The sequence below is a fragment of the Peromyscus maniculatus genome, chromosome 22, assembly GCF_049852395.1.
Source record: "Peromyscus maniculatus bairdii isolate BWxNUB_F1_BW_parent chromosome 22, HU_Pman_BW_mat_3.1, whole genome shotgun sequence".
NCBI lineage: Eukaryota > Metazoa > Chordata > Mammalia > Rodentia > Cricetidae > Peromyscus > Peromyscus maniculatus.
Window position 1 is genome coordinate 42,906,862 of NC_134873.1, and position 13,190 is coordinate 42,920,051.

A 13,190-nucleotide genomic window follows, 5' to 3' on the forward strand; every position below is an offset into this window, starting at 1 on the left:
AAATCAGAAGAGGTACTCTGCATGATAGAATATACCTTTAATTCCAGCTATTGGGAGACAGAAACATTGGAGTCTCTGAGTTCAAAGCCAACCAGAGCTATATACATAGTGAGACCCTGTCTCAAAATAACAGCAAGATCAAAATAGAGGAAAGTGTGGTTTTAGACCATGTTGAAGGAAAGAGCAATGCAGAGTAGTGTGGACATGTTCCAAAACACAAAATTAAATGTAGTTGTGCAGCCTGCCTTTTGAATAATTAAACCCATCTTGGCAGTCATTAATCCAATTAGCTATTTCTAGTGCTTGTACAAAACCTTTTATTGTTATCATTATTTCTTGTTTAGAACACATCAAAGCTATGTTGTTCAAAATCAATCTTTTTGTTTGTTTGTTTTTTCAAGACAGAGTTTCTCTGTGTAGCTCTGTCTGTCCTGGAACTTTTAGTTCAAGATGGCCTTGAAATCACATAGATCTGTCTGCCTCTGCCTCCTGAGAGCTGTCAAAATGAATCTTAAGCATTGTAACAGAAAGTGTCTGGGATGCTCAAGAAGAGATTGGATACAGAGCTGTTGTCAGTCATTTGTTTATCCTTCAGAGAGCTGTCTTACTTTCAAAAGCTCTGTTTTGGTTGATATATTGTTATGTTTTTGTTTCCTGGGTATAGAAGTTACTTTAAAGTCATATTTAACCGAATTATTAATAAAAGCTTTTCTTTCCAGGTAATCAGTGGAGTTTCATCAACAATAATTTGCACACTCAGAGCTTAAATAGATCATCCAAGGGAGGAAGTAGCCTCGATAGATTATATTCCAGGAAAATCAGAAAGCAGCTTGTTCATCATAAGCAGGTAATGGTCAGTAACTTTGTTTTAGTTTTGAGACTGTCATTTGTCATCATTGACCTCAGACAAGCGTGAAGCATGCTGCCCAGGGTGTTGGTTTAACACTTTGACAACCTTATATGTAAAATGGGAAAGGACCTACTTTACTTAGTTTTGGTATTCTTTAAACTTTATGGTTCTCTGTTACTACTCTTCAAGGGCTTTGTTTGCCTCTCTATAGGGTTTCTTGACTTTTTCTTCTTTGCTCTGGCTGTCTTTCCATGCTGCCATTTACCCTGTTTTATTTCAGTACAAACCCAGTAACACTTTCCTAGTGGCTTCCAGTTGACCTTTGGATTGAAGTTGTCAGCTGCCCCTCTGCCTTTTAGATTTTAGTCTATTGAATTTAAGTTTGTGGGACCACCTGCCCTCTTTCTCATCCAGGATTTCTGCGTGTGCTTCTTTCTTTCTTTCTTTCTTTCTTTCTTTCTTTCTTTCTTTCTTTCTTTCTTTCTTTCTTTCTTTCTTTCTTTCTTTCTTTCTTTCTTTCTTTTTAATTCTAAGTGCATATTTTTAGTCTTTTGTTTGGGTAAACGGACATATTTTTCTGACATTAGTACATTATCACTTTCTCAAAGAGGCCTGCCGTGGTTTCTGAGCTGGAAGAGCATACCCATGCCACTGGGGTTTCCAGAGTGTTTGCAGTCTTCTCGTCATTAATTTGTGTTTTCATCGGTTGTGTTGTATTTTGTCCTTTTACTTGGGTGTAGTTTATTGTGTGCACTGATTCAGCAAAATATTGGCAGGCAGGTGTGTAGTGTGTTTCCTTTTATGTCTAGCCGCTTTTCCTCAGAGTTGTGTTCTATATCAAGTATACCAGTACTTTGCCTTGTAGATTTTACTTGTTACTTTCTATGTGCATGAATGTTTATTCTGCCTGAATGTGTGTCTGGTAACTGAGGAGGCAGGCCAGAAGAGGGTATCCAGTCTTCTGGAACTGGAATTACACATGGGTGTGATCTGTCATGTGGGTGCTGGAAACTGAACTCAGGTCCTATGCATGAGCGAGCAGCAAACTGTTGCGCCATTGTTCCACCCATAGTACTTTTATTTTTTATTGCTAACTACAATTACATTCTTTGTTCTTAAACCCATTTAACCATTTTCCTGATGATTAATCCTGTATTTTTTTGTTATTGTTGTTTTGTTTTTCCTGGGTTTTTTTTTTTTTTTCTTTTTTCTTTTTTTCCGTGTTGTTGTTTTTTGAGACAGGGTTTCTCAGTGTAGTTTTGGTGCCTGTCCTGGAGCTTGCTCTTAGACCAGGCTGGCCTTCACAGAGATCTGCCTGGCATCCCGAGTGCTGGGATTGAAGGTGTGTGCCACCACTGCCCGCCTAATCCTATAGTTTTTAAAGATTGATTTTCCCATTGTTGCTTTGTGCAATATAAAGAGAAAGCGCGCGCGCGCACGCACACACACACACACACACACACACACACACACACACACACACACACACTCCATCCTTCTCCTTTTGTGTTCACTTGTACCTCCACACTTCGCTTTCATAGGTAGTCATGTATTAGAATGTAGTTCAGCTGTAGGATATCTCATAAGCATTTCTCCAGAATAACTATGTAAACATTATTTACCATGTCATTTTTATCTGAAGAATTGAGTTTATGGAAGTCTCACCTTGTTTTGAATCAGCAGGTAGTTATAATTATTTTTGAAATATGTTCTCATTCTTGGTGTGGTTCAGTAGTAGACTATATGCGTGAGATGTTCTAGATGCTGAGTTTGATTTCCAAAAAGAAAATGTGTCTTTTCCTTTCTCCCTCAGAAGGTTAGTTCTCTCAAAGTATAAACTGTATCCTTGATTGCAAGTTAGAGTATACTGTATTGTGTTCTTGTTTTGTGTGTCCTGACTGCATATGTGTCTTTGAGGCAAGAAGAAGGCATTTAGTCCTTTCGAACTTGATTGTGAATAGCCTGTGGGTTCTGGGAAATGAACTTGGGTCCTCTAGAAAAGCAGTGAGTGTTCTTAACCACTGAGCTATTTCTCCAGCCAATTTACTAATTTTTTCTTTAAAAAAAAAAAAAAAAAAGCTTTATTTTACTTTTATTTGTGTGTGTGTGTGTGTGTGTGTGTGTGTGTGTGTGTTTGTTTCTGTCTGTCTTTGTGAATGTATGCCTTGTAATACAAGTGTGTACAGAGACCAGAAAGACAGTGTTTGATTCCCTAGAGGTGGAGTTTATAAACCACCTGGTGTGGGTTCTGGCATCTGACTTTGGGTTTTCTGGAAGAACAACATGTGATTTTTAACCTGCCAAGTCATCTCTTTAGCCCTGGAATCCTACGTCTCCTAAAAATGAATGAATGAAATGAATGAATGAATGAATAAGTAAAACAAGCTGTGTCTGGGCCTGGACTCATGCATGGCTCAGAAATTAAGAAGAGTCCTTGCTGTTTTTGCAGAGGATCTTGGTTTGATTGACACACTCTCATGATATTTCAAATCTATGTATAACTCTAGTTCCTAACCATCCAGCACCCTCTTCTGACATCTAACTGTCCCAAGCATACATATGCACATACATATATACATTATATATAAACGAAACACTTATAGCTGTAGCTATGTTGATGGTTGTGCTGTGATTTGTGGGAAATACACTAAGTATTTATGGTGATGGAACAGCAGTTGCCATCTTAGTCACAAATAGATTGGAAATAATATGTATTTCTATAAGAATTGAAATTGTAATTTAAAATTCTATTTTCTTTTTTGTTATAATTATTACATATGCTAGTCTATAACCTTTTGTGGTCATTTTCTGAAACAATTAATTGTAATTAGTTTAGAATTATTCAGTTCATTTTTTAAAAATAATATAATGTTATATTTTGTCCTAAGTTCCTGACTTTTTCCTTTAGTTCTTGGCATGTTCTCCCCTCCCCTCCCCAACCCTCCATGTTTTTCTAAGTGTATTTTCATTTAAAATATCTTTCTGCTTATGTGGAAGGATAAATGGGGAAGCTGGTCAACACATAAAATTGTTACAAGTAGAAAGTGTCTGTCTCTGTTCTGTCTTTGTCTCTGTCTCTCTGTCTCTGTCTCTCTGTCTCTCTCTGTCTCTCTGTCTCTCTCTCTCTCTCTCTCTCTCCTTTTTGTTTGTTCTTGCTATAGACTGGACTGTGGTTTAGGGTTAAAGGAGATGGTCTAGCAGTCAGATGACTTGTCGTTAGAGAAACAGAATTGGCTGTCACAGTTGAACATATGAATACAGGAGAATGTTTAAAATATTATATTTCATCATTTAATATATGTGATAAGCTGCAAGTTTGAAGAATATCTTCATTAATGGAAGTTGAGTAAACTGTTTTAAAAGATCCCTGTTATTTTTTTTCTTTCTTTCTTTTGGTTTTGTTTTGGTTTTTGAAACGGGTTCTCTGTGTAGCTTTGGAGCCTTTCCTGGAACTCGCTCTGTTGCCCAAGCTGGCCTGCAACTCACAGAGATCCACCTAGTTCTGATTTCGAGTGCTGGGATTAAAGGCGTGTGCCACAGCCGCCTGCAGATCCCTGCTATTTCTTAAAACCATAGTTGAATCTGTATGTAAGTGGAAAACATTGTAGGGCCAGTGAAATGGCATAGGGGTAAAAGCACATGCTGCAAAAGCAGGATGACATTAGTTCAGCGGGGGAGAACAGACTCCACAGCATTGTACTCTAACGTCTGTGTGTGTGCTGCACACACTTGGGGACACACACGAATAAAGAATATTTGAAGCGTCTATTAAACAGTAAGAGAGACATACTCAGACATATTAATAATATTTACTACTATGAAGTCAAATTCTCATAAAATTGAAGCTAAGAATTCTTCTGCAATAAAAAATATTTTCTCTATGTACTTAAATTATTTTCCAGTGTTGGAAAAAAAATCAGCTTCTATAAGGAAGTTTTCTAATTACCTCCTTTTCCCATGGGTAAGGAACTTATTCATATTCAGTGATGAATGGAGAGACAATGTTTTTCTTAAAAAAATAATTTAGGTTTTATCATTAGGTTATTCAGAGGGTTAGTTATTTATTTGAAGTGTGAATTCTGTAAGAAGTATAATTACTTACATTTTGTTCTTAACATTGATATTTTTAAGATTAAGTTGTTGATTTGTATTTTAAGCAACTTAACCTACTAAAGGCAAAACAGAAGGCTTTGGTGGAACAGATGGAAAAAGAAAAAATACAGAGTAACAAAGGCTCCTCATATAAACTTCTGGTAGAGCAAGCAAAACTAAAGCAGGCGACCTCCAAGGTAAGATCTGTTCTTTGCTGTGTGATCATGGCTGTAACGGTGGTTGTTACTACTGTTACTATAGTAATGATTGCATGTTGTTCTTGTCAGTGCTCAATATCAGAATACTCAGTTTTAATGTAGGAAATAGACTTCACTGCCTAGCACAGACCTTCAGAGTGGCTGGAGAGGAAGTTGCAGATAGTGATTATTGTGCAGTCTTAGGAGTTGGTCATTTGACATTGATGGTTCTATTTTCATGAATTATAAAACGGGTTATAAATACCATCTCCTTATCCTTTTAAAGACAGTTAATATGGAAAGTGCTTGTTGACATTTCTTCTTCCTTCAGTATATGTTTTCGGGAGATTTAGATTTGGAATTAAAACTTTTGGTATCCAGTGGTGCATACCTCTCAAAAACTGTCTTTGCCACATCAGAATTAAGTTCCAGTGGTTTTTTTTAATATAATTAAAAAGTTTTTTTCGCATGGTGGCATTTGCCTATATTCTCAATATTTAGTAGGTTGAAGCATGTGGATCACAAGTTTAAGTCCACCCTGGACTAGAAGCAAGACTATTTTCTCAAAATAGAGAAAACAAGAAATACCCATTACATTTGTTTTCATTAATCCAAATTTACAAGTAACATTGATTTTCAACTTTAAACTTTTCAAGATTTTGAAATAATTTGAATCCAATATTTTGAAGTCACTTTATTTCTATCCAGTTTGTATTCATTATTCGTTGTATGTTTTGGTAATATTTGTTTTAAATACTGGATTTAATCTATGTTATGGCCTTTGTGCAATTTTGTTACATATCATGTACTTTAAATAGAAGATGATTTATGTCAGTCAGTATAGATAGCTGTTAATAGTTTTAACTTTTAGGCAGGTGTGATGGTTCAGAAAGCCTGTAATCCTAACATCTGGAAGGTAATGGCAGAAAGATCACAAGTTCAAGGTCACTTAGGGTTGAGGCTGTGTCAGAAGAGACAGCTGTTTCACACAAAACATCACCATTTTTTCTTTGAAGCTTATGATTTATATGAAAGTTTTGTGCATTAGAAATTTTCTGTTGGATATTTTCATCTCACAAGAGTATGTATTCAGAGGTTTCCATTAAATAAACATTGCTCTAAATCATGTAAATTTTTGTCTGCAGCATTTTAAGGATTTGATTCGCTTGCGTCGGACAGCAGAATGGTCTCGTTCTAATTTAGACACTGAAGTTACAACAACAAAAGAGAGCCCTGAGATAGAACCTCTTCCATTTACTCTGGCCCATGAGCGTTGTATCTCAGTAGTGCAGAAGCTTGTCCTATTTCTCCTGTCCATGGATTTCACATGCCATGCAGACCTCTTACTATTTGTCTGTAAGGTAAGGCAGTTATGATACAGTTTTTGGTTGATACGAAGAAAAGGGGTAATTTTCTTTTTTTGCTTTCTGTTTATTTTCCTTATCTTATTGTGCCTTGAAAGATTTTTAAAAAATACTTTCCCCTCCCAATTCCTGAGAAAATCAGATGCAGTTTTTTATTTGGTTAAAACTTGAGGGTTTGCCTGGACAATAGTATTGTCTTTCATCCCAGCACTCTGGAGGAAGAGGCAGGCAGATTTCTGTGAGTTTGAGGCCAGCCTGAGCTACAGAGCTAGTTCTAGGATAGCCAAAACTACACAAAGAAATCCTGGCCCAAAAACCCAAAAAACAAAACAAAATAAAACAAAACAAATCACAACTTGAGGGTTTGAAATGTAGATAATCTGGGTAATCTATTGTAGATAATCTATTAATTCATATAGGAAATAAGTAAACATAAATGAGATTACTGACTTTGAATGCTATGATTCCTTTCCTGCAATTCATTCACTCATTGTTTATTTGTAAGTATTCATCCAGATTTAAAACAAGATGCAATAGCTTGGTTTGGTGGCTCATACCTTTAATCCCAGCTGGTAGAGAAGGCAAGCTTCATTTACAGAATGAGTTCCAGGACAGCTAGGGCTACACAGAAAAACTCTGTCTTGAAAATAGATAAGTAAATATAAAACAAAACCAAATACAGTATTTATTCCACAATATTTCTTTGTTCTAGTTCATTTTAAATAACTTTATAAAAATCATCTACTTTGAAAACTGTCATGTCTGTTTCTATTATTATTATTAATATATAATTAATTATAATTTAATTATAATTAATTTAATTATAATATAATTAAATATATTATTATTATTATATTTAGCTAGTATTTTCTTATCTTTTTTCTTTTTTTCCTTTATTTTTCAAGACAGGGTTTCTCTGTGTAGTTTTGGTGCCTGTCCTGGATCTCGAGCTGTAGACCAGGCTGGCCTCGAACTCATAGAGATCTGCCTCCTGAGTGCTGGTATTAAAGGCGTGCACCACCACCGCCTGGCCAATTTAACTACTATTTAAGTACGTGATTTTATGATTTGTTTCAGGTTCTAGCACGCATTGCAAATGCAACAAGGCCAACTATTCATCTATGTGAGATTGTGAATGAGCCACAGCTGGAAAGACTGCTATTGCTTCTGGTTGGAACTGACTTCAATAGAGGAGACATCTCTTGGGGTGGTGCTTGGGCTCAGTATTCGTTAACCTGTATGCTACAGGATATTTTAGCAGGTTAGTTTGGATTAATTTCTCCCATGGTGTGTCAGAATTAACTCATCATTGCTCAAGTAATGTCTAAAGAAAATTATAAGAGATTCCTAAATGTATAAATGTTGCAGTGGTAACCATTTTAATTCTTATATTTATGATGACAGGCCAGTGGTTTTAATAGATTGCTAGGTTATTAGAATACATTGGTAGGGAAACCCATATTTCATTATTACCACCGATGATAATGCTGCTCACTAGTTCTTCTGTGACCTTGGGAATCCAATCTGTTAGCTTCTTCATCTGTTACAAAAGAGTAATAAAAACACATAAATTATTAAAGTGGTTAGGACTATCCTTCCAATCCAGGAGAGTTGTTGGCTCCGGTAGCTGCAGAAGCGATGGAAGAAGGCACAGCGAGTGATGATGTAGGAGCAACAGCCGGTGACTCCGATGACTCCCTGCCGCAGTCTTCTGTTCAGTTGCTGGAAACCATAGATGAGCCTCTGACACATGATATAGCAGGTGAGAATTTTAAATTTTATTTAAAATAGCTCTTACTTCTCTCTTACTTCTGTTCTTTAAATGAAAATAGGCTTCCAGTTGAGGAATGTTAATGGTATATAAAATTGAATTTTGTATTTTTTGTTAGTTGTTTGGAAAACAGGAATTTTTTTTTTTTTTTTTTTTAAAGACAGGGTTTCTTTGTATGACCTTGGCTGTCCCAGAACTAGTGCTGTAGACCTGGTTGGCCTCGAACACGGGCCTCCCTGTGCCTCCACAGTGCTGAGATTAAAGGCGTGTGCCACCGTGCTATTGATTCATAATATTCTAAGCATTTTAATTTAGTATAATTTATATAGTTCTTACATTTTATAACATTGTAAGTATTTTCATATATTATCTTAGTTTCTTTTCTGTTTCTGTGAAAAATCAATACCCAGACTAAAGCAACTTAGAAGGAAGCATTTGGGACTGGAGGGTTTGCTCAGCAGTTAGTTAGGAGCACTTCTTTGGTTCTCATCACCCACATAGTAGCTCGCAACGACCAGTTTCAAGGATCAGACATGCTTTTCTTGCTTATGTGGGCACCAGGCATGCATATGGTGTGTATATATGTACATGTAGACAAAACACATCCGTAAAAGTCTAAACATAATAGAAGTGTATTTTTTTTTCCTACAATTTGTGGTTTTATTTCATCATTAGGGAAATCATAGTGATAAACTTGTTAAGCTGATCACTTTATCTTTTTTATACATTCCAGAATCTCAGTATAGTTAATGGTACCACCGAGAGTGATTGAGCCTTCACATCTCAGTTAACACAATCAAGAAAATCTCCCACAGTTATGCCTAGATGTTTGACTTGCAGATGATTCTAGATCTCAAGGTGACAGTTGTGATTAACCATCACTTACTGTTGAAGAAAATTCAAAGTAGAAAACCTTATAAAAATACTCAGTGATGAAAACAAAGTTGAAAGCTCTTTAATATTCAAATATTGGGATATCATATATCTTTTCTTTTTTTAAAATCTGTACTTGTTAATTTGCATTTCGGATCCTTTGTGATCTGGATAATCCTTTTTCAAAACTAAATTTTGTTTAGTATTGAACAAACATACACTCACACACATATTTTTAACACCCTGCTTTCCCTTTCATCTACTTGTTGTTCTTTAGTCCTAGGTTCCCTCATAGTGCAGTCTTTTTGCTGATTCCTTCTTCATGTGGAAAGACTTCTTTCTTTGTGTACAGTTCATGTTTGCTGCCAAGAGGCTTATTGTGTACCTACCAGTAGAGGAGGACCTTTGCCATCAGAACGCTCTGTTAGCTGGTCATGTTGTAGAATGCTAAATTACCATGCACCTCTACCTCTAACCTTTTCTTAATCTAGTAAGGATAGAGAAGGTTTATTGATCTTTTTATACATATATAGAAACTACAATGGCTCACATTTGCTGGCATTCTATAAAGATATGTTTAGTGAAGAGGAAGGATAGAAAAGTGTAGAAACTGCTTAAAAATTGGAGACATCTGAGAGTAAGGTAATTTCTAAATACATAGTAGATAAGTAAATAGTTGTACAACTTAATTCTTTTTTTGCTTTAGCTTGTGTACTCATTGATATTACCTGTAATGATAGTTAAAATACCATAAAAGTATTATGTAGTAGGTGTAACGAAAGATAGTAATCCATTTTAGATATGCCAGTAATTATTCTGAAGAGTAAAATTTATGCCACTTAGTTTTAGAAGAGCAAATAATGTGGTCTTCTCACTAGGAAATCAGATACTGCATTTCTGTTTTCATAGTGTTGCAGAGTGATAAATTTGCATGCTGATTAATACTTATATATAAATATTTAAATATTTTGAAGTGTGTATGTGTATGTTCTGTGCAAATGAATTATTTAGTTCAACAACATAAAGCATTATTTTGTTTAAATTTCATTTAATAAACTCTACCAGTGATTTCTTTTTTACTTATTTGAAGGTACACCTCCTCTCTCTTCTTTGGAAAAAGATAAGGAAATTGACCTTGAGCTACTTCAAGATCTAATGGAAGTTGACATTGATCCTTTAGATATTGATTTAGAAAAGGATCCTCTTGCAGCCAAAGTTTTTAAGGTATTTTGTATTAGAATAATTTCATCTTATATGTTTTGTCTAGTAATTACATGAAAGAGAAAAGCTATCTTGGCAAGGTTTTTCAAACTAAAAACAAGTAAAGAAAATTCAGAGCTTATATAGACTGTGTATGAATAGAATTTAACAGATTTGTGTACAGAGGCAGTGCATAGTTTTTTTTTAAAGCACATGGAATTTTCTATCAAATGATTACATCATAGGATCTAAATGAACTTTCAACAAACACAACACAAGAAAACCCGATGTAATTCTTGTGTTTTATCAGACCATGATGCTGCAAAAGTAGATTGCAATAGTAAGAGAAACTGTAGAAACCACAAAAAAACTTGGCACTTAAACAGTTTTGAATAAACAGTGGGTCACCCAAGAAATCATAGAGGAAATAAAAAAATTCATAGTGACAAATGATAGTGAAAATGTGTCCTGTCAGAACCTCTGAGATATAGCCAAGGCAGTTCTAAGAAGAAAGTTTATAACAGAAAGTACTTATATCAAAAATATTATATATATCAAATAAATATATAACCTAGTAATGCATCTCGACAGCTCTCAATAAAAAATAGTCAATCCTAAACATAGATGACAAGAAATTAAAGAAATAGATATTCAAAGAAAAAATTTATAAGCGGGTCATGGTAGTGCACACCTTTAATCCTAGCACATGGGAGGCAGAGATAGGGAGATCTTTGTGAGTTCAAGTACAACCTGGTCTTCAAAGATCCAGAATGGCCAAGGCTGTTACACAGAGAAACCCTGTCTTGAAAAAACATCCAATCTATAGCATCAACAAGAGTTGAAGGTATGAAAAAGTGAATAAGCTGGCAAACCCATCGCTAATCTAACAGAAAGAGGGAGTAATGAGGAAAGCCATGCACATTATTCTCAAATTCGTTAATCCCAGCCCATTATTCAGCATTCATAAAGTACATTAAGCTGCTGTATTTTGATGCTGAAAAAAAACAAAACAAAACAAAAAACAGCGCCAAGGGGCCTGGAAAATTGACTCAGCAGTTAAGAGCATTGGCTGCTCTTCCAGAGGACCCGTGATTCACTACTATCTGTAACTCCAGTTCTAGGGGACCTAGTACCTTCTTCGGGCCTCTGCGGGTACCATGCACACATGCAGTAGATAGAGATATGCACCAATGAATGTAATAAATACACTTTTTATAAAACATTTATTTTTCAGTTCAATTAAACACACTTAAAAAAGTAAATGATGATGATGTTTTGATCCCCAGCACTTCTGTGATGGAATCAATTTCTTCAAGTTGAATCATACTAAATAAACAAAATTCTCTCTCTTTTATTATTCATTCATTCATGCATTCATTCACTTATTTAATTATTTATTTATTTTTGGAGACAGTTTCTGTGTGTAGCTTTTTAGCTATTTTGGAATTCTCTCTGTAGCACAGGTTGGCCTCAAACTCACAGAGATCTGCCTGCCTCTGCCTCCCGAGTGCATAAACAAATTTGTAAAGTTTGAAGTAAAAATAAAATGACAATTTCATGCATAGTACATCTTATTTTCTTTTTAAAGTGATGTATCCATGAACAACTGTAGTAATAATCTCTAGAAGCCAGCAAATGTTAGTGATGGATTACCAGCATTCCAGACAGCCACTTGGAGTCTTACCCAAGACGAGATTATTGCTATCATTATTTCTTTGTTATTCTCCCTCAATTTTTAATGGAGATACAGCTGTAATACCTTATACAATTACTGTTCTTTGGGCTACATAATTTTATTAATGGTGCTGGTTACCTTTCAGGTTCTGATCCTGTAAGTTGTTTTTTGTTTTGTCTTAAAAATGTAGTAGGATATTTCTGAAGAATTTGTTAAATTCATAAAATTCCAACAATTTTGGGGCATTTAAAGGAGGGAGAATGCTTATTTTGTAGACTTATTCCAGCTTAAATACTATAAATTGTATAATCCATTTACAATACTAACTTTTCTGTTTTTTTAAAGCCTATAAGCAGTACCTGGTATGACTATTGGGGAGCTGATTACGGTACCTATAATTATAACCCATACATTGGAGGCCTGGGGATGCCTGTAGCAAAGCCACCGTCAAACACAGAGAAGAACGGATCCCAGACTGTCAGTGTTTCAGTATCTCAGGGTAAGTGTGCATAGGAATATTTTAAGGCATATGCTAAAAACATTGTGAATTTGTGCTTTCCTTTCATAATTTGCATTTTGAGTACACAGTATCTGAGTTGCTGTCACTGGTGTGCTGTTTTTTACCATTCATAGCTGTTTCTATTAGCATGTTTTGTTTTGTTGTTGTTCTTCTTCTATCTTTTTTTGTTTTGTTTTTGAGCCAAGGTTTCTCTGTGTAGTTTTGGTTCCTGTCCTGGATCTTACTCTTTAACCCAGGCTGACCTCAAATTCAGAGACCTCGCTGCCTCTGCCTCCCCAGTGCTGGGATTAAAGGTGTGTGCCACCACACCTGGCTCTGTTAGCATATTTAAAGACCTTCCACTTATTGATGGTCCACTCTGCTTTCTCTTTCAGAGTCAGACTGACCCTAAGCTATTTGATGCTTGTTTGATATGTGAAATGAGAATATGTTCTTTTACTTTGTTGTAATTCTTTTCCTTTGAGATTATAAGTACATCATTTCCTCCTTCTCTCTCCTCTTATCACCCCCAATACTCCTCCTTGCTCTTTTTCAAATTCTGAGCCTCTTTTTTTCATTCATTGTTATGTATGTATGTATATATTCCCAAATATATATATATATATATATAACCTGCTCAGTCTGTAGAATGTCACTTATATGTGTGTT

The 13,190-nt window shown here is 35.4% G+C and overlaps 1 protein-coding gene across 18 annotated transcripts in view; it reads left to right on the forward strand.

Annotated features, from left to right (window-relative positions):
* Birc6 (baculoviral IAP repeat containing 6) overlaps positions 1–13,190 on the forward strand; it is a 186,023-nt gene that overhangs the window by 87,210 nt on the left and 85,623 nt on the right. For all 18 annotated transcript variants that reach the window (XR_013047380.1, XR_013047379.1, XM_042266804.2 and 15 more), the window contains 7 exons: positions 720–847; positions 5,008–5,139; positions 6,285–6,500; positions 7,581–7,764; positions 8,110–8,265; positions 10,238–10,371; positions 12,368–12,521. Coding sequence is in view for 16 of the 18 variants with exons in the window: in XM_042266804.2 (XP_042122738.2) it covers positions 720–847; positions 5,008–5,139; positions 6,285–6,500; positions 7,581–7,764; positions 8,110–8,265; positions 10,238–10,371; positions 12,368–12,521 (1,104 nt within the window). In the remaining 2 variants the exon portion in view is untranslated. The remainder of the gene's footprint in view (positions 1–719; positions 848–5,007; positions 5,140–6,284; positions 6,501–7,580; positions 7,765–8,109; positions 8,266–10,237; positions 10,372–12,367; positions 12,522–13,190) is intronic.